The sequence below is a fragment of the Carlito syrichta genome, unplaced genomic scaffold (genome assembly GCF_000164805.1).
Source record: "Carlito syrichta isolate Samal-C Ts95f unplaced genomic scaffold, Tarsius_syrichta-2.0.1 Scaffold307669, whole genome shotgun sequence".
NCBI classification, from domain to species: domain Eukaryota; kingdom Metazoa; phylum Chordata; class Mammalia; order Primates; family Tarsiidae; genus Carlito; species Carlito syrichta.
In genome coordinates this window covers 1,218,554-1,240,839 of record NW_007251765.1, presented here as the reverse complement: position 1 = coordinate 1,240,839, position 22,286 = coordinate 1,218,554, and the positions used below count along the sequence as shown (strand labels likewise).

The following is a 22,286-nucleotide window of genomic DNA, read 5'->3' as shown; positions in this document are numbered from 1 at the left end:
CTTCTCATGGCAGGAAAGGTGGGGGGAAGGAAATGACTTAGAAATAATATCTGAAGAACCCATTTCCACAAGTCAACTCTTCGAGAAAAACTCCTCAGTAGAACACAACACTTGAGGTTAAAGTAGTTGCGATACTGTGTAAGAAAGTCAAGAAGCCCTTCCTCATGACTTACGCATATTTACAGAATCCTAAGTTTCATTTTATACCATTTATAGTTTAGAGGGGCAAACGGGGAGGGTAATGATTTACTCTCTTTGGTTCAAAGCACAAAGCATATTTATTGATCATCAGCTGTATACACAAAACTGTGGTGAGCTGTTTGGGAACACAAAAGGAGCTCTAGAGTCTGCAAGATGAAAGGTCATGTGGGCTCACCTCTGACGTCATAACCCGGGAGGGTTCTTGAACCGCTGCCTGCCGCAGTTTCCTTCCTAGCGGTATTGTGAGGATTTGATAGCACGATATGCTTAAAGCCTTCACCCCAACTTCTGGCCCATAAGTGATGCTTCATAAATTGCTATGGTGGTGGCAGTGGTGAGTGATGGTGGCAGTGGCGGTTCTTCACGTTCATATTTATTATTGGAATTTCGAGGTCCAAAGAGTTTCAGCAGGTTCACCAAGTTCCACATACGGTTACTGGCAGAGCTGGGGCTCCAAACAGTCTCTCGTTGGCCCAGACCCGCACTTGGTATGCCCCACAATATCAGTCTTTATAGCCTTCAAAATGCAACTCAAATCTATTTAGAAGGAAATGTTACATATGAGACAATTCAAGAGTGATAAAGCCCACAGTCAAGTATAAATGGCGCAAATGCAGATTTCACAATGTATGGGACAGAAAGGAAGTGCTGTGGTTGGTCCAGCCCTTTCTTAGCATCTTCACATTTGATTGGCAGCGGCTTCGTCATCTCTGTAACACACCAGAAGGCAGGTTGTCCTTAACCTCAGAAACCCAGGGTGATATCCGGGGCAGGCCAGAAATTGAGTGACATCGGATAAGTCATTCAATTCTTAACACTTTTATTATTTCCTTAATTTGCAAAAGAAGGACTTAATACTATTTTTGCTAAAAAGTATACTGTGCTATATGCGTCTTGTTGATACTTTATATTTGTTAGAAGAATCTGGTCATTTATTTCTGCCCTTTCGTAGCGCACAATAGGGAACCAGTCCTTTAGACCTGTGTACTATCCTGGAGGAGTGTCAGATGTCCACTGTAAACAGTCTCTGTTCTTTCTTGACAGCAGATCTCAGGCCTCCCTTCCCTTTTGCCAGGACTTCTGCACCAACCTCTGATTTCCTCAATCCCAGAACCTTCATCCCCTTTCATGCATTCTGTCTGCTGTCGCCATGTGAACGTCCCTCGGGTCTAAAAGTGGTCTTACCACTCCCCTAACTCAAACACTGTCCCGGATCCCACAGACCACTCGTTTGACTTCCTACCTCCAAACTTATGCACACACTCTGTCATTTGCCCAGAAAGTCTCTCCTGTTTCCTCCTGTGCTGCTGTAAGTCTGAACCACCCTCGAAGTCTCAGCCTAAGTGCCAGCTTTTCCTGGAATTAAATGTTTTTCTGATCTCAGAAGCCAGTGGGATCTGTGACTCCTTAGAACTTTCCTAACACAATCTTTGCATTTCTCTTGTGAGTTTTAACACGTTTGGCATTACGTAAGATGTTCAGGTGTCTTTTTAATATTCCACTTAGGCTGTAAACCTTTGGGGACAGAGGCACTATATACCTTTTTATTATCTCGAGTTTGAGGCAGTACTATATATGAGAGTCAGCGTGGTGCAGCAGGAAAGCACCAGGTTTCAAGGTCAGGCATCCTTACATTTCAACCCTGACTCTTTTTGTCTCTCTGTAATTGAGGGGATGTTATTTAATCTCATTCCAAGGCTTAAGTTCCCCTCATCTAGAAAATGCATTTTCCTGAGAAGCTTGTTCTGAGGCTTAAATTAGGTACAGTATATGAAGTGCTTATCAAAACAAGGCTTCATGGGTATTCAGAGAAACTTGCCCAAAGCCCACCTCCTGAGTTCCTCATGACCTGCCAAAAGCTCTTTCTGTTTTCCAGATTAGGGACGCCACGAATACTCAACCTGTTGCAGGGACACTTTGACAGGGACCCCCTGCCCTCAGATGTTAGGCTTTCTCTCTAGTCATGACAGTGTCACTGAGTCAAAATCCAGCCCTCCATGTGATCCATGCACACAGGCAGTTCCAGGGGGATGTTTCTTTACAAGACTCTTTTGAAGAAGGCAGGCAGAGTTTGGATCTGGGAATTACTAGCATTATTTAGCCGGGTTGTGAAATCCATTCTTATTTCAGAAGCTTAGTGATGTTTTAAAATTCAAGACACACGCAAACTAGTTTGTTAAGATCTAAAGTTACTCACCAGACATCCAGTAGACCCTTTTGGAAGTGCCAGGCCACCTGGTACCATTTGTGACATTACAGTTGCAGTGTACTGAGTAGTTCACAAGCAGCGAGGATATGGACAAGATAAGGGCTATTCATGTGGGCTTCATTATTTTTGTAATATCTGAGAGGTGTGCATGCAATATTTTTGCATGCGTTTTTTTTCTTTACCTATTCTGTATCTCTTGACAATTTAAAAATATAATCCAGGCTGGGCTCAAGCCTGTAATCCCAGCACTTTGGGTAGCTGAGGTGAGAGAATTGCCTGAGCCCACGGGTTTGAGACCTCATCTCTACAATAATTCGAGACCCGCCTGGGCAGGCGAGACCTCATCTCTACAATAAATCAAAAATTAGCCGGGTGTGGTAGCACGTGCTGTAGTTCCAGCAACTCGGAAGGCTGAAGCGGAAGGATTGCTTGAGCCCAGCAGGTTGAGGCTGCCGTGGCCATAAGGGTTCCACTGCACTCCAGCCTGGGTAACAGAGTGAGGGAGTGAAACTCCAACTCAAAAAAAAATACACACACACACACAATTTTTTTTTCCAGACAAAAGACTAGGATGGATAATAACAGGTGAAGCGTTGAATGTAAATACAGCTGGATATTCTAAGTAGGAAGCCTCGGACTTTTCCTCTTGGTCAATCAGGTCCCTCACATTCACATCTTGCTCTGTCTCTCCTTCTGAGAATGAGGGAGCGAGAAACAAGCAGTTTCCTCCAAGCTCAGGAATGAAACGGCTTCTCCACCTAGCCGAGGCCTCAGCTTCAATCTGAAGTTTGTGAAGAACACCTAAATCCGAACCCTTGCCACTTGTCAGCCTTATTACTCTTCTTGAACCAACCAGAGGCGTGGCTCTCGAAGCTCCAGGAAGGCCCACAGCATGAGTACCTGATGTGTCAGGCCGCTAAGAGTGAGGATGAGTGACCCAGGCCCATGCCGGAATAATCTTTCCCTGCCCCTCCTCCACGGCCTGCTTCATACATAAAATATTATGAAATAAAAGGGGAAATTATGCAAATAAATTTAATATGAAAAGCAAATTAGGGAATCGCTAGCAAAATGATTAATCAGAACTCTGTTTACCCTTAACTGTCAAGCCTCTCCATTTGTTTTTGAATGAAAGGCCCTTCCTTGGTGAGAGCCTGATGTTTCGAGATGCGTTTGAATTCAGAAAGTATATGTGAATTTCAGAGTTTCCTATTTTTTGGCAGTTGGGATTAAAGTTTATTCATTGCTATTAACCGGTAAGTATTTATTCTTAGAAATTTTTGTGTTCCCTCATACCTCCTCTTGATTCTTCCTACCTGCAAATTTATGCATACACTCCAACATTTGCTAAGAAAGCCTCCCCTGCCTCCTCCTCCTTTGCCTGTAAATCTGAACCATCCTCAGAGGCTCAGCTTAAGTGCCAGCTCTTACTGGAATCAAACCTTTTTCTGATCTCACAAGCCAGTGGGGTCTATGATGCCTTTGAACTTCCCTAACACAATCTTTGGGACTCCAGACAATCTCTCTCGCTGGCCCAGATCTACACTTTTTATGCCCCATGATACCTATCTGTATTGCCTTCAAAATGCAGCTCAATCTTTTGAGAAAGAAATGCTACACATAAGACAATTCAAGAGTGATAAAGCCCATAGTCAAGTACCAATGGCGCACATTCAGATTACACAATGTATGGCACAGAAAGGAAGTGCTATGGTTGGTCCATCCATTTCTTAGCATCCGTAGTTCCATCGTCACACCTTCATTCACCTGCTTTCCCAGGCAATAATCCTGAATCATTCCATACGCCCGCATTCCTATTATTATGACAGTCAAGCAGTCAACACATCTTGATTGCAACTCCTGACACTGACATCAGCCTCCTCCTTTTCATCCTTTGAATTGAGACCCCATCCCCATCTTACCTTGTTTTAGTGACCCCAGTGGCTACTCTGGTTTACAGATTATATTCTTCAAGCACCACCCCCACCCCCATGTCTACCCTAGTGATGGAGGGATCTTTCTAGGTTATAAGTGCAAACTTGATTACAGCATTCCCAGCCATCGTGGGTTCTCCTTTGACTAATGAACAAAAGTCAATGTAGCAACCAATTCCATTTGACTAGTGTTTACTGACTGCATCCTGGTGTCAGGGATTATAGTACATGCTGACAATATAATCCCAGGATTCCCCAGTTACAGTAGAGTATGATAAGTGCTGTCATAGTTTATAGGCTGGGGAATCTGCTGGATTCAAATTTATGTTCCCTAAGGAAACCTACCAGATCCTTCATGGCCTGACCTTAACCATGCCCTCCTCCCCCGACAAATTGTACACTAACTATTAGAAATCCCGTAAACATTTCATGTTATCTTACCTTTATGCTCTTTATTTAAGGTCTAGAAACCTCCCTCCCTCTCTGTTGCATACTTCTTACTTGTCCTTCTAACATTCCTCCCAGGCATCACATTTTCTGAGACCCTCCTACTCCCTTGAACCTCTTATCTCCAGGCTGGGTTAGATACCCACTTCTGTATAGCTATATCAGTTTAGAAATGCAGACAGTCATGATAGCTGGGCTTATGGTTCTTTGACTTGTCGTGGAACAAAAGCAAGATGCATTCAGTAGAGACTGCACTTCAGATAACTGCAAACCATTCTGTTTTTCTGCTTTCAGTACAGTATTCAATAAATTACACGAGTTATCCAGCATTTTATTATAAAATAGGCTTTGTGTTAGATTATTTTGCCCAACTGTAGGCTAATGTAAGTGTTCTGAGCACATTCAAGGTAGAGTAGACCAAGCTATGATGTTGGGTAGGTTAGGGGTGTTAAATGCATTTCGGTTGATGATATTTTCAACCAATGGATTTATTGGGACATAACCCCACTGTAAGTCGAAGAGCATCTGTAATGCTATCAAAGAACTTCTCAAGCTGTCTTTAAGTTAATCCGTCAGGCTCTCCTCATGTCTTTCATCTAAGTGCCTTCCTCACCCAGTATAGTTCTTGGCAATAGCAACAAAATCATTCGTTGAATGAATAAAAGTCCTCGGTTCTCAATATTTTGAATTATTTTTTCTTCGGTAGATATTAACCTGTTTGATTTACTTACATATTCACTCACATGGGCTTAACTCTCAAACAGTGCCTCGATACAGTTTCTGTTGTTTCTGTTTTTACATTATCTTTCAAAAAAGATCATTTGCACTAATATACTCACACCACTAATTTCACAGTTGCTATATAAGATTGGTAGCAGTCATAGACAATATGTGAATGAATGGGTATGCCTATGTTGTAAAACTTTATTTACAAAAACTATGGCTCAGGGCCATTGTTTGAGGACCCTGCCTTAAATTACATGGTTGGACAAATATTTAGGTAAAGATGAATGTGGGTGCTGAGGTGATTCAGAGTAAGGAGTCACTACATATTTCACATGACAAGAAATTGGTAGTGGATGACCTAGAAAGATGAATTCATTCTCACTAAAGTTCAGAACTAAAGTTCTCACTAAAGTCCAAAATACAGATGAGCAGAAGCTATCTGAATCACACAAAATGAGAAAGGCTAGGAAATACTCTAGCTGGTTATTCAAGAAATGTTTAAGACCAAAACATGGGGAGGTTTTTTTGTTAAAAGCATCCAGGAATGTTGCAATTTTGGTAACAATTTACTATTACATAAAAAGAAAAGATGAAAGATATATATTTTAAAAATATACCTCTCTGGTATAGACTGTTTTTATGGTCAACATCTGTTTGCAGTCAGAGTTGATTACTGATTATTTTAGATAAGCTTACCATATAAATGCAGAAAGAAGATGTGCTAAGTGCAACATTGAAATATGCTCTCGTTGATCTTTTATTCACAGAACTTAACTGACGTTGTTGTTGTTTTATTCTAGCACCAATAGCTGCAGGAACTGGCCCCAATTTTTCCCTCTCAGATTTGGAAAGTTCTTCATACTACAGCATGAGTCCAGGAGCAATGAGGAGGTCTTTACCCAGCACATCCTCTACGAGGTAATTTGATGGGCGGCGCTTAGAGAGGTTATGCTACTCTTAGTTTTACACCTTGATTTCCACTCTGGCCTGCTGGGTGGTTAGCAGTGGGCCCACAGTGATCGAAGATGCCAGAGCAGTGAGTTTGACCCCAGCAGCCCTTCAGTGTCCCTGAGGAGCTAAAGCAAGTGTAACGTGTGGGGGCAGAGAGATACACACCTACACACACACAGACACACAGACACACACACACATATCCCAGGTAATAAGAAATAGCTAAATAGTGGGATGTGGGCTAAAAGTAGTTAAAGAAAGATTTGTTCAAAAAGCGTGCCTTGTGCTCAGCTCTGAATGGTGGTTAGACTTGGTGAGACGGAAAGGAAAAGGAAAGGGATTCTGGGTGGGGTGAAAACAGGAGCAACGGCCTAGAGGAAGGATGGATGACGGACATAGCGTGCTCTCAGGAAATGAGGCACAAGGCTTGATTATAGACAGGGTCAGGCGTTTTGGCATGTCTGGCAGGACATGGACACCGGTGACAGTCCCAGTCTGCAGGGCCACAGCAGACATTGCAACTCAGTCCCAGCTCTTTTCCTAATGAACCTCCAAAAGTCTCAAAACCCAGTTTATAGGAGCTACCCTACACAAGTTGACACTTGATATCCAGGTATGAGCTTATACAAGTGAATGCAGTCAGAGAAGAGGTTGGCCTAGACTGCAGACCCCATTTCACTGGGAGACCTTAAAAAAGGTAAAGCCGGAAGAGCATAACCTGATAACAATTCTGGGGTTCCTGATCCCCTTAAAGCCACAAAGCCAAAATCAGAATGAAGCATTTTGCAAGATCCTGTTGTCTCTAGATAACCTGTACCAGAGGGAAAGGGATTAGGCATTAAACCCACAGTATTCTTTTACAAATTGGCTTTAGCACTGGACTGTGACAACAAAGAAAAGAATGGTGCAGAACGATCTTTAATGTTTGTGTTCTTTGCAGAAAAACATTTGACAAAGGTAGATTCCTCCTAAAGTAAGTCCCAGGGTTTTATGATTTAAAGCAATGGCCAGATTATGGAAATTTTGGGGGGTAGAAATCTGGTCTTACCTTCTTTTATATATTTTAAACATCATTACTTTTTTAAAAATCAACTTAATCTTTACTAATAACTTGAAGACAGTTAAAGAGACAGTTATCCCCTAAATATAACCTCCAAATCCCACCATCATCTTCCATATTGTTTAAATGTTCCCCTTGGTTCATTGTAGTATCCAGCTTCTCAGGGGAAAAAAGGTAGAAAATCCAAAGTATATTTATAATAGAAGAAAGAGCTTGTGAATACATTTGGGCGTTAATACATTTTGAGGATTTTGAATGTTTGCTGATAGAAGAGACATTGCGTGTTATTGCACTCAGTCAACATGAAACGCTTTGCAAATACTTGTGGATGGCGATTAATTTAAAAGTTTATGGGCTGTTTGTTTTTCATGTGTGTGCTGTACATGTTCCATGCATACCCCAGGCAGTATTTCTCACTTCCTCAATTCTCATCTTTTTTACATACTTCTCCAGCTATGTTTGGTTATCTTTTGTTGTGACTCTGAACAGAAAGCTGGTGCTTTCTGTCATTTAAAAAGCTAGTGTCATTCTCATAGTCTGCAAATAACTCCCTCTGATAAGGAGCTAATTATAAACGGCATCAGGAGTTAATAACTCAGTAATATGTTTGTTTTACTCTCATTAGGCTCTTCCTAGAGTGATTTTTTGACGAAAAAAATTCTTTAAATACATAGATTCCGTGAAATTATCTGTGTACAGTTTAGAAAATGTGCCCAGAAGAATATCCCAGATTTACATACAGAAAAGTTCATCAATCAATCAATCAATATTTGTTCATGCTGTGCCAACATTAATTGGTTACCAGCTCAGCGGCAGGTACTGTGTTAGGTGACTTACATACCTGATCTGACTTGGTCTTCACAACAGTTTTACAACACAGACAGTGTTGCCATTTAAACAGCGGAGTAACGCAGCTCAGAGACGTTAAGTCACAGTCCTGGTCAGCGGCAGAATCTCCTTTCAAAATCGGGTCTGTTGGAACTTTTAAAACATGCTCTCTTCACACAGAATCCTCTTAGGAATGGGGCTAATTCTTTCAGTAAGAAGCCATAGGATATGAAGTCCTGGAAATGAGTGTCTAGCATCTCTGCTTTCCCCTGGTGCTTGGTATTGGCTGTTGTGAATGATTCCTCCCATCTTTGAGCCATGCACGCATACAGCCTCCCCAGCTGGACTATAAGTCCCTTGAATGCCATTGTCTAACTCTTCTAGTTCAGCAGTGAACATTATTAAGCGCCAAGGATACTGTCCTCGGCACTGTGGGTATAAAGTCAAGTAAGAGGAGCTTTACAATCTAGTGGTAAATAGAGACTGACAAATAAATGGAAATTTTCAGTTCAAGGTCCTATGCACACTCAGGAAAGAGGTGTTTTGTGATCTCATGGATACTGAGTAAGGCTTGTGGTCCTACTATGTGTAAACATAGTAGGACTTAAGCAAATATTTGGAATTGGTGTAATACCTTATTTTTTAGGTAGACTCGCTAGAAATAAAAGAACCAATTCCATATATAGGAATAGATAGTACATCACTCCCTAGAATATGTACCCTCCCTTTTATGTAGAGATCTTACTGGCACTTTCTTATTTTCCTAAAATGTTTCTGGGGAAGAAAAGAAGCAGTGTGTTAGAAAGTGAAGAACAGAAGGCAAAATCAAAGACCGAATTCATTTCTAAAAGAAATAAGCAAAGGAGACTGATTGGTATTAACAGTAGATTCCATGCCCTTTCAGGGTAAACATCTCCAAAAACATAGAAAGGTAGTGTAAAAATTTGGATAAAATATATTTTTTATTCCAGAAGACTTCATCAGGGCACACAGGTTGTCAAGTTTGTGAAGTAGGTAAACTTTGGGTTGGAAGCCCTCCACCTGTCCTTCCTTGTGCTAACTTCCTTCACGCCTAGTCTTTTCCTCTCCTCCGTCCTGCTCCTCCCTCTTCCAGACATTTCTCTCTCTTGCCAACTCCTGAAAGTCCTTGCTTTCAAACTGAGGCATCCACTAATAACTACAGAATCTCTCAACTTTAGGATTTAATACCTGCTTGGAGGGTTTGCTTTTATTAGGGGATGCCAAGGAAATCAAAAACTTTTTTTTTTTTACATCAAGATCTCACTTTGTTGCCCAGGCTTGAGTACAGTGTCATGATCATGGCTTCCTGCAGCCTCTGACTCCTGGGCTCAAGAGGTCCTCCTGTGTCAGCCTCCTAAGTAGCTGGGACGACAGGTGTGCGCTACCACACCTGGCTTATTTCTTTAAAAAATGGATTTTTTTAGAGACGAAAACTTGCTATGTTGCCTAGGCTGGTCTGGACTTCCTAGCTCAAGCTACTCTCCCACCTCCACCTCCCAAGGTGCTGGGTTTACAGGCGTGAGCCACTGCACCCAGCCCAAAAGCTTTAAAAGCTCATAAAAGTATCAATAGTGAGAGAATGTTGGACAGTGGAGTTGGCATCTGGGGTTGGCTCTCACTGAATTATGATACTTGAATGAATTCTTGTCACTTGTGCTCATATGGCTGTTTCTAAGCCCAATTCAACAATTTCTGAGCATCTGCCATTAGCCAGATAGTGTGGTAGGCACTAGAGATTAAATAAAAAAAGAAAAAAAGACAGTCATTTCCTCTGCAGACTTTCAGCACCATCAGAACACACAGGCCTCTCATTTTATTTGCCAAGGTATGGAAGGGAAGCATTTATTCTTCCTATTTCCAAGATGATTTCAAGTGGCTTTCAACTTTCAAACACAACAGGTAATGTTAAATATAGAAAGAGAGGCCAGAAACCACGTGGAATCTGAACCAAGGGTTGTGCCTTAAGTTTAGCCCTGAGCTTCCTTGTTGCCAAGGCAAGAAGGGCATGCAATATGTTATATAATTTGCGTTTCTAATAGAAGGAAACAGAAGAAATTTGTTCGAAGAGACCATATTTTTCTGGTTTTGTTTTATAAGGAATTTTTTATGTACACCTTCTTATAAAAGATTTCTATTAGATGTCGTTTTACATAACATATAGAAAAGTTCTTCAAGTGGCTATTTTTCATTGAACTTCAAGGAAAACCAAGCAAAGAACATTAAATGAGCTATTAAAGACATTTCCTTTGAATATTCAGCTAGCATGGTACAGTAATGTTGCTTTCCTGTGGTCTGGTTTTAATGAGAATAGAGTTTAATGGCTAAGAATACTGGAATGGCAACATTAATAATTGGAATTTCTTGCCTTAAATTGGACCCTCCACATTGTTTCATTTCGATTGCGGCAAAAGCTTCTGAGCTGCCTGCCTGGGCTCCATCCGCTTCTCTTCCCTGTGCCTTTCTAAGTCCATCATCCACACAGTTACCAGAGTGGCTTTTCTAAAATGGAACTCCCATGTCACCTCCTGTTTAGTCTGCTTCTAGGGGTCTCGGTTGCTTACGGGAGGAAGTCCAGACATGCACTGTCTTCTGCGGTCTCCGCCCTCCTCTCTCACGGTGCCCCTCCTTCCACTTGGCCGTCCTAAGCAGCTGGCAAGTCTCTGAATGTGTCACCCTTTCCTCGAGATGTTGCTTCCACCCGTATGCACCGCCTTCTTGAGGGTTCTGTTCCAAGTATCTGATAGCCTGTGTGACGTGAGCGTACCAATGAGAACAGATGCTGTCTGCTGCAGGGCCATGGGGTCTGGAAGTCTCCTGGAGTGCCAGATGTTAACCCTTCAGGGTTCAGACTGTGTGGCTGTCCTGGGGCAAAGAAGGGTGGAAGACACATATGGGGTTTGAGACTGTGACAGTTGGACAGTTGGCAGTATTTTTGGAACCAAACAGCCACCCGAGGGATACGACAGCTGACCTCTGCCCTTTTCTGCTTCCTTCCCTGTCTCCTTGACACGCTTAAAGACAGCTCAGGAGCCATTTTCTCCGGAAAGACCTTCTGGCCCCAGACCTGTCATTGTTTTCCTCCTCTGTTGTGTGACCCACTGTATCCTACACATGGTTCTGTCGCGATGCCTATATTTCTCTTTGGCACAGTTTGGTATGTGTCTCGTTCCGTGTCCCAGCACTTAACACAGCACCTGGCCCGGAGGATGTACGTGCCAGGTATTCGATGAACGAAACCGGAACAGTTCTGTTCCCTGACCCAGGACGAAGAGCTGTCCCACCAAGCACTCCCACTAGGTATGATGTCTCCCATTCTGGTAGTGTGGTGGTGGCATTCTCAATTAAGACAGCTAGAATGAGAATAGCAGCAGGCAGCATTTCACTGCTTTTTCACTCCTGAAGCCTCAAATTGGGAGAAAAACTCAGCTCTTCAGCCGGAGGAAATGAGATTCCAAAAGTTTCTCAGCTGTCCCTCTCCAAAACACAGAAATCCCTACCCTGAAGGTATCCAGCTGCCTTTTGGTAATTTCTGTGGAGAGGAAGGGCATAACGGCCACAGGCCACTCCTTTTCCATGTTCCTTGTTCTCCCGGGGCAACGCACTCCTTTCTCCTATTTTTGTCTGTTTTGTTCACTGTTTCATCTCTAGTGTCTACCCGCTGTGCAGTAACTACCTTTTTGAGTGAACAACTCCAAGTGGAAAGCGGCAAAATGCAGCGAAAGGAAAACAATTCAAGCATTTCTTGAAGGATCCTGAGCCCTGCCTTTTTGTCCTTTCTGGGGTTCCATCAGGGAGTGCATTGATGTCTAGGTACATGGCTGGTGGACAGGCCCTCGTCACCACCTGTGGAGACAGGAAATACGTGGGCTTACTCTCCCAGCCCTTCCAGGGGGAGACAGGAGCAGGAGCCAGCAGCCACCAGTTCCTCAAAGGAAGGGGAACAGGATGTGGCAGTGGCAGCCACTTGAGTGACAATACAAATCCAACCCAAACACCAGGAACAGCACAGACCCAGAACGTTGCTCTGCATCCAGTGACTCACCACACTGAACAGCAGCCTGAAAAGAGTCCCAGAACCACACGACACTGCCCGGGTGTGTCCTCCCTGGGCCGCCTTCCAGGCAGAGGTGTGCTGTCCAAGAGAAAGGTGGTTTGTACCACATTTAAGCATGCCCCATTTGTGATTTCAGCTCCACCAAGCGCCTCAAGTCCGTGGAGGATGAGATGGACAGTCCTGGTGAAGAGCCATTTTATACGGGCCAAGGGCGCTCCCCAGGAAGCGGCAGTCAGTCCAGCGGATGGCATGAAGTGGAGCCAGGTAAGCCCGGGGTGGGCACGGGCGTGCAGCCAATGCTATGAGCTTGGAGCACGTGGGCTCCCAGGTGGTGCACACAAGGGAGGAAAGAAAGCTGAAGGTGGTTGACTTTTCCAAGGTGAACACGTTCATGTATCATCATCTGGCTGCCACGTTCCTAGGGGTGGCCATGCAAGCCCGTGATTCAGCTGGAATGAGAGACAATGAGAGCAGTACTTGGTTTTCTTCCCTTTCATGTTTACCTACACTGCAGTCCAGCGTTTGATTTACTTTGGTTTTGTTTTTACAGCTATCTTTTAATAATCATAATAAAAATCTCACCACTTTTTTAACTGGATGATAACTTAGGAGAATGGGTCCCTTGTGCTACAGGTTATACCCTGATTTGTATATAACAAGAATACTTTCTGATACTTTTTCCCATTTTATATCATCATGATTGCTTTTCTACTTAAGTGGAACAACTATCTTTTTTCCTATCTGTACCAAACTAAGCAAATGACAGATCCTAGTCTAACCAGGTAGTCTAATCTTGGCTCTGCAGTCTTGAAGTAATATGAATAATTCTGGTAGCAAAAGCTATTTGAAACCTTTATCATCATGTCTAACCTCCATGTGGATAAGAGGCAATTTTCTCAACCCCTCCCCAAATATGACAAGCCAAACGGGTATAGAGGATAAAGTGTGGGTTACAGTGTGTAACCATGGCTTCAGCTCCTCCTGGCTGTGTGATTGTGGGCCAGTACCCAACCTCTCTGAGCCTGTGTCTCCATTTTTATAATCTGAGAGTATTAATAGGTATTTCAGTGTTTCTGAGGATTAAGTAAGGTAGCATGCATAAGTTATCTAAGAATTCTACCTAGCACAGAGTAAGTTTGCAAAAAAAGTTCTCTGATTATCCTTCCCCATCCTTCCTCACCCTTGCCTCAGAGTTATTCCCAGCAAGAACAGACAAGCACCAAGAAAGTCTCTGAACCAACCCCTTTGTCAACACACCTTGACTTCCTTCCCTGCTATTCAATATTTTTTCAAAAGATAAGCCTCAGAGGATGTGACTACGAAGGTGTAGCATGAGGGAGATCTGGGGATGATAGAACTGTCTGCGTCCTGACTGTGGTGGTGGCCATAGAAATCTCCACAGGCGATGCATACCTCCTCCCAAGTTAGACTAACTGTATCATGATCAAAATAAAGCAAAGCCACCTCCAACCCCACGGCCCAGACCTCTTATCTTGCTCCCTCTATTAAATTGCAGAAGTGTCTCTTTGCCTTACCTCTGCCTGATCCTCCCACTCAGCTCATTCATTCATTCACTCATTCAGCAATCTTCATGGGGGACTTTCTCCGTGGGAGGCACTGTGCCAGGTTCTGGAAGCTCAAGGATGGGTCACAGCCCCTGATTTCAGGGAGTTCTCCGTCGGGGAGTAGGAAACACACAGAAACACATCATCGTCGGGTCCTACGGAAGCACAGCTACATGAGGCCAGCCTCCGTTGCCTTCTTTTTCTAATTCTTACCAACACAGCACTCCAGGTGTGGTGCCCCTTCTATGCAGGCCACAGGTCAGCTTCACTCCACACTTGTGTTCACACCAGTTCACCTAAAGTGACTGAGAAATGAACCCGGGCCTCCACGAGTGACATGCTGACCACTCACCGCTGTTACCCACAGTGTCAGCGCAACTTCAATGTAGTGCCCATGAAACACGTGTGTGCAATCACAAAATTAAAAGACGTGGAGCTTCTTTGAACCTCCTTAAAAGGCTAATTAGAGTTCTAGCCAATTTACTTGCTTCAATGAAAATCAGAATCAGATATATGGGTTTGGCACCTTTGTGCTGGATCCTCAAGAGGCACGTTTCTATGTACAAGAAAGTTGATGTACACAAGCCTTGTCCACCATGACACTATCTCCTAGGCCCTTACCTGGACATCTTAGGGCAGATTTGGGGCAGTGGGGGTTGGTTGATCATATAGTACTTGGACCTAGCGACTCTTTTATTCAAAGTAATTCCTATTGTCTTCTGTATATTAAGATTCAAGACCCAACATGGTGACTCACGCTTGTAACTCCAGCACTTTGGAGTCCAAGGTGGGAGCATTGTTTGAGCCAGGAGTTTGAGACCAGCCTGGGCACCATAGCAAGACCTCATCTCTACAAAAAAATCAAAACTTTAGCTGGGCATGGTGGCACGGACCTGTAGTCCCAGCTACTTGGGAGGCTGAAGTAGAAGGATTGCCTGAGCCCAAGAGGTCAAGGCTGCAGTTAGCTGTGATGGTGCCTCTGTACTCCAACCTGGCAACAGAGTGCTGACACCCTAACTCAAAAAAAAAAAAAAAAAAGGATTCAAACAATTATACATTTTAATATCTGAATACCTGCATTCTCTGTAGTCATTAAATAACTAAAGTTGAATGGCTAAATCCTTTTTAGGAGGATGCGTGTGTGTGTGTGTGTGTGTGTGTGTGTGTGTGTGTGTGTGTGTGTGTGTATGTGTAAGAGAGAGAGAGAGATCGATCTTATCTATATATTCTGAGAGAATCCCCCACAGTTTTATTTCTGAACTGATTCTCCATTCTGTGTCCACATTTCAGCACAGAAAAATTCAGTTTCATGGTATATGTTTTGGATGGGGAGGACAGTGGATGAATTTACATTTGGCCATATTCAGCATAGAAAGTCATCATCGAACAAGGCCTGAGGGGACATTAAAACTCAACTGAAGGATGTTGCACATGTTCGTGGTGACTTTGGTGTCATTAACTCACACCAGCCATTCTAAATGGATAATTTATGCTGCCAGATGGTCCTTTTTGGGGATTTTCCATCAAGCCCAATCCCCTTTTTGGCACACAGAACACCTTTATGTTGTTCCCATACTTATCTAGGCCTGGATAGCGTTTCCCCAGCGGTGCAGTTAATTGAGTAGGAGGCTTTTAGTGGTTCACTCATGTAAATTACCTTCAGAAATATGTCGAGGTTATGTGGATCGGAACGAACGCACGGGCAGCCACTTGGTTGCCTACCTTTGGGACAATTCTCTGAAACGATGACAAGGGATACCTTGTGGCTCTGATGTGACCCAGGATGCAAGGCCTGTACCTCCTTCTTGCTCAGAGAGCTTCACATCTGTGTACCTACCCTCAAATGCTTTTTCAGGACTCCCCAGCCAAAAGAGGGCCAAAGGTTGCCAGAAGAGACAGATTTGCTAGAGCAACAGGAAGACTTCGGAAAGTAAAACAAACCAGACGTGCAGTAAATTACATGGGCTCTTTCCAACGTCTTTTGTAGTATCCTGTTCCCTACTAGTTTATCTCAGCACTTTAGTGCACAGCTCTTATTATCTGGGAAGAAGGGCCGAGGAGATTAAAGATGATGTTAGTTTAAAAACATCAGACAACCTCAGGCTGACTCTTGCCTCTCTTACAATGCCGCATTTGTTCCTTCCACTTAGTTTCGTTTCCCAGTTATCACAAAGCTGGGTTAGATTCGAAGCTTTGAAGCTCATCGTGAACCGATGAAATGAGTCCTATGAAATTCTATCAAGCCAAAATGCACATGCCATCAGCTCTTGTTTATCTGTATGAATGAAAAATTGCAGAGAAACTGATCATGCAAATAAATAGGAAGGAAACCAATGAGCAGGCACCAGCATCGTGTCAGACACTGCATGGTGCTTTCATACATACATGCGGTGTTAAAATAAAACTAACCGCCTTTAAAATATGTACATATCATGATCTTGCCTCTATAGAGATGAAAACCAAGAGTCACAAAAGGTTAAATGACTTGTCCAAGTCCGCACAGATGGTAAATCTGTAGATCCAGAATCTCTTTTTCAAACCAAAACTGATTCCAGAGTATAAGTTTTGTCTCCTCAGTAACCCCTTTTCCATAAATGTTTATATTTCCATTTTAAGGTCTCATGTCCTGGACTTGTACTCAAGTCAAAACATCATAATAAAGAACAATAAGTAATTCATTAGAAAGGCCTGAAATATCTCCTGTTTTCTTAATCCCAGACCATTGTCATACAACCTAATCCAGGAAAGGAATATAGATTATTAAGTACACATAGGACACAATATATAAACAAAGAGGATTAGCTGTTTATAAACTATCTATCTTTTTGCTCATAAGATCAAATAATCCCCAGCATTTAGGTTGTTGTTTAAATAATACCTCATCAGAAAGGCCCTCGGTGATCTGAAATGACTGCTGACCCTCCCTCCACCACTCTAAAGTCCATAACCCTGCTTCTCTTTTTTCATACCTCTTTCTACTTTCATTGTCTGTTTTCTGCCTCTAGAATATGCAATCCACGAATGGTGGGACTTTGACTCCTCCACTCCTGTGTCCTTAGCTTCCATAACCATCTCTAGCCCATAATAGGTGCTCAATCAATATGGATCAATCAAACTCATGAAGCCATAAAGCAGAGAATTTTGGGTGCTCTCGATGAAGTTGTAAGCACAATTCGCTACCAATAATACTCTCTGAACTGGCGTTTACTATATTTTCAATTCACAGACTTTCAGCCCAATCCAGTTATCAGCGAGTAGTAAGAAAAGTGATTGCTAAGGCTCAGCCAAGGACCTTACAAATGCTGCTCATCAGCAGTAGGACACAAACTTGGTTGCAAATATCCCTCACCTTGGAAGGGTATTCTCTTAAGGGAATCAAACCTTTGTTAGAAGAAAAATATATTTTTTTTGTTTTCAAGATAATCCTTTCTCACCCTGTACTAAGAATCCCAATAGTAAATCCTTTGTAGAACATCTTATATAGTTTAAACAATGTCCCTGAATTACCTGTAAAAATCTTCAGATTTCCATATCAAATTTTCTCTTATGTAATCGTAAGGCACCATCATTTCAGACACCTCAGACCCTTGCTACCCAAAGTGTGGTCCAAGGACCTGCAACATGGTATCACCTGGGAGATTATTAGAAATACGGAATCTTGATGGTTACACGCAAAGCCCAGACTTTATGGTTGTGCAGTATATCCATGTAACAAAACAGCACTTGTACCTCAGAAATCTATCGAATAAAAAACAAACAAACAAAAGGAACACAGAATCTTGGGCCCCACCAGGACATTCAGAGCTGGAATAAGATCTTCAGGTGATTCTTATACGTGCTAGGGTTTAAAAAGTACTGATTCAGGCTGCCTCTCTGTTTCATTAAGTGGGCTCTCCCCTGACTCAGTGCTTGTCTGGAAGTCACCTTCACTTTAACTGTTGTGTTCCCCAGCCCTTATCCTTCCATTTAATGTGAATGCCTTTAAACTATTCTTGATATGTAGAAATCTAGCCTGTTTTCAAACAGATCAGAGAAGACTGTATGCCGGGTGACTCCAGATTTCTCACTCCAAGAGAAAAAAATTCACCTCTCTCTCTCATGTCTGTCCACTTTAAGTGCTTGGTGCATGGAGGAGAATGGCTAGTCATCTGATCATTATCATCAAAATCAAGCCAAGTGATTGAATATGAAGCGCTGACTGTATGCAGTATGCAGTATACTAGAGCGGGTTCAGACATGACTCCCTCAAGTCCCTATCTCCAAGGGCAAACCTCTGCATTTCCTCAGGTGTCAGTCAGTACCTGTGAGGTGGGAACTGTTACTTCTGCTCCATCTCATTCCCAGAGTTATGACAAATGAGATAATGAAGTCCTTTGTAAAAGTTAATGTTCTCTAAACACGTGAAATATCATCATTAGGATTTTTGAGATAGACACGTCTCACCCAGCAAACGGTAGTTGAAAGCAGACAGGGCTAAGTATGGCAGGAGTAGAAGAAAGCTGCTAAATCTGACTGGAAAATTGGGACAATTTCCTTAAAAGGTGGCAGTTAATCTGGATTTAGGTGGGAATCTGCTGAGAAATGTTCACATCTCACTTGAAAGCAAGACTTGTTGTCTCTCAGTCTTTCAGTCGATAGTCTTGTCTTCTTCGTAGAACATTTCTTCCTAAGTTGCAAGGCAGCTCTGTGACTGTTCTGTGAGCCCTTCTCAGGTTCTTTGTGTCTTTATAATTGAGGACTTATAACCAAAAGGTCCAGAGGGCTACAAGGACTACGTCACGGTTGCACCACTTTCAGATTTGAGACCTATCAGTCAGTTTCAGCAAACCTGAAGTCAAGCTAATTTTTTTCATTGTGAAAAACCATGAAATTATAGTAATTTTCAGTGAAATTCAGTACTGTGTTTGAATATCAGCATAAGAGGCTACTTAAATTTTTCCCTATAGAAAAATTTGGAATTCTAATACGCCTTCCTTAGAATTAGAATTGGAAAACGATTAACAGCCACAATTACATTGGCCAAGATGTTGGAAGTTCCAAACAGTTCAGTGAAAGTCTTGAAGTCAGATTTGATAAGAAGTAAGTTCAGCTGTAGTTATTTTCTTCAATACTTTCAGAGATGAACTTATTCCCAAAGAGTAAGTTTTTCTCGTTTTTGAAGGTCAAAATTAAGTACTCTAATAGCATACCCTCTATTCCTATCACAATTACTAGTAAAGAAACCCATTTTTAAAAATTGTTTAAAGGCATCTGTTAAAGAATAGTTCAACCAGTGACCCAGGGCATTTAGAACTGGGGTTCAGTGTCACAACTACTGGCAGCATGGCTGAATTTCACTGACTTGTGTTAGTTCATGGTAATTTTAAACGTCACATATTAGGTTCACTGGCATTCCCCACTCTGCTGGTCCTAATTTGCTGTCAGCCATCATTCATCATCTGTAAGAGTGGGAGAAGTCTACCAACTCATTCTTCTAGCTGAGACACAGAGGAGGCCAAGATCAGTGCCAGTAAAAAGGCAGCAGACTGGTAACAGCGATATATTGGTCATGGACACACCACTGCATTAGCATATACTAGGGAAAAATGATGAGCTCTCCCACCGTCTTCTGCTGGAATAGGAGTCGTCACTGTTACAGAACATTGCCATGGGATCAATGCCCTGGCTTTTCTTCTGCATTTATGGAGCAATGGGAAAGCATTGTTCTGTGACAACATCCCCTTCCGTTATCTCCTCTCATCTTGCTCATTAGAGACTGGTGCACCGGGATTATTGGAACAGTAACAAGAGGCCTGTTCTTTAGTGACCCTTCTATATCTGAGAAATTTCACCCAAATCGGGTTATGAGAGGAAAGCTGTGTCGCAAAATGAGCATTCTAGCCACCCTTCAAAAATGTCCTTATCTGCTTTATCAATGCTATGGTTTTTGATGTCAGAAAAGGACCCGAGACAACCTTTTGTAATTGGAGTCTATAGGGTTACCTGTTAGGCCAGGCTCGGTGGCTTAGCCTGGAATCCCAGCACTTTGGGAGGCCGAGGCAAGTGGATTGCCTGCACCCACGGGTTTGAGCCCGGGCAACTTGGCAAGACCTCATCTGTACCATAAATCAAAAATTAGCTGGGCATGGTAGTGCACACCTGTAGTTCCGGCTCCTTGGAAGGCTGAGGCAGAAGGATTGCCGGAGCCTAGCAGCTCGATGCTGGGGTGGCTATGAGTGTGCCACTGCACTCCAACCTGGGTGATGGAGTGAGACTCCTACTCAAAACAGAAAAAAAAAAAGTTACCTATTAGAAGAAAAGAAATATTCTGCACATGCACACATACACTTTTTATCATATGCCTATATATGATAAAGCATGACCAAAAAATGGTTTTTATTCCTGAAGTCTGGCAACATGGTAGCTGTTCAAGCAATATTTGTTGAATAAATAAATAAAAAGATGGTGATTACACAGTTCTCATCGTGTCCTTTGAGTAGGACCAAGCGCTCAGAAAGCAGCATGCTGTGTGCATGAGTGGAATGACAGAGTGTAGCCTACTTGCATCCGAGAACCCAGATGCACAGTTTCATGAATGCAGACGCTCTCAGGAAAACAGATGCTGCATTTCAGCGGGTCTTGTCTGAATAAATAAATTACCTGAATCCCCAAATTCTTAATTTCACATTTGAACATGAAGCTGTGTAAATAAGGAGGAAAGAAGAGATGGAGCTTCGACATGAGGTTTCGATGTGAACTCCTTCTCCCTGTCCTGTGCCCTTCACCATTCCCAGCACAGCCCAGAGGCTGAGGCAGCAAAGCGCAGGCTCTTCGTGTGGCCTGGATGTGGCGTATTATAAGGAGGAACTCTAAAGTCATTTTATTCTCATCACAGCCGTCTTCACAGGCTTGCTGGGGATGGAAACAAGAGGAGAGAAAGAAAACGTGTTATAAAGAGGAAAAAGGACAGATTAAGAATAAAAAACATCAGCGATTCTTGAGTTCTGCCAGGGGCTAGCCTGAGATTTTTGGCAAATGATTGGTTTGATGCACAAGTTCATCGTGTTTTTAGCTTGCCCCTGGGATGAGAATGTTGCCCAATGGTTGGCTGGTTACTACAGTTCATCACGTTTACCAGTTCTCGGGTTGACTGACATGGATCATGGTGGATGAACGCGTTTCAACAGTCTTCATTAAAGGCCGATGGTCTTCTTGAATGTGGAGAATCGTGCAGGTCAGAGTGGCCCTCTTTGAAATGACGAAGCCATTTTTTTGCCGTGCTTTTTCCCTGATGGCGTTCTCCCCGTGCTCGCTCCCCGCACACGACACAAAGGCTCCGAGCCACCTCTGCTGCCTTACTCCTCTCCTCAACTCAAGCCAGAAGAATGTGTCAGAAGTGAGATTAAATTCACCAACAGGTAAAAATGTAACCAGAGAGCATAGCTGCAAGAGGAGAAATGAGAGTAGAAAGACAGGTAGGCAGGTCGGTAGACAGACCGACAGACAGACGGATAGATAGATAATAGCTCAAACTTGCCTAAGAGTTTACTGTGGTGTTTTCCTGTATCTAATAAATATTATTTAAACATTTATAGAACCCAAATAGAAGGTAGTTTTAACCTCTGATTAAAAGGCAAAGAAGTATTTCTTTAGTGATCTTACTTCTCCTGTTCTAGTCTATGAACACAATGTAACTGTCTCACAGGCTCAAATAATGCCACAGTTTGTCAACGGTAAAGATGTATTTGCTTATATTTTGTCACCGCTGCTTAAAATTTAATATATAAATGTTTTATAAGTAATTGTAATTATTGTAATTTAACTGAGCACTTACTGTGGGCCTTATATTATCTTAAGCTATGTGTATATATGCATACATGTAAGTATATATGTGTGTATATACATATATTCATTTAAACTGTAAAAAAGTGATTCAGATCACTAATATTATTATTTTCAGATGTATATCCCTCTGTCATGCATTTTCATATTTTTCCTATGTATTGATGAGTCTACTTAAGTATTAGATAACCAAGTATGTAAAACCACCAGTTTATATGGGAAAAAAGTTCTATCTTTCTGACCATCCATGTTTCCAGTAAAGTAGTTTTTTAAGTCTCCATAATAAGAGACTGTTACATGGGGGAGGGGGGACGAGCAGAAAGAAAGCAGTCCTTGGGCCACGCAGCTCCCAGGCATCAACAGCATTTCTGCTTGTGCTGTCCAGCAACTTCTGATGGGGCTGTGCACGTCCCAGTTGCTTTCTGGCTCGCAGAGGACTGCAATAATGCCTATTTATCCAACTCTATCC

General features: G+C 42.6%; 1 protein-coding gene across 3 annotated transcripts in view; it reads left to right on the top strand.

Annotated features, from left to right (window-relative positions):
* The window catches only part of NFIA (nuclear factor I A), a 375,784-nt gene that overhangs the window by 259,869 nt on the left and 93,629 nt on the right, over window positions 1-22,286 (top strand). For all 3 annotated transcript variants that reach the window (XM_021715778.1, XM_008064535.2, XM_008064534.2), the window contains exons 5-6: window positions 6,318-6,435; window positions 12,568-12,695. In XM_021715778.1, the coding sequence (XP_021571453.1) occupies window positions 6,318-6,435; window positions 12,568-12,695 (246 nt within the window). The remainder of the gene's footprint in view (window positions 1-6,317; window positions 6,436-12,567; window positions 12,696-22,286) is intronic.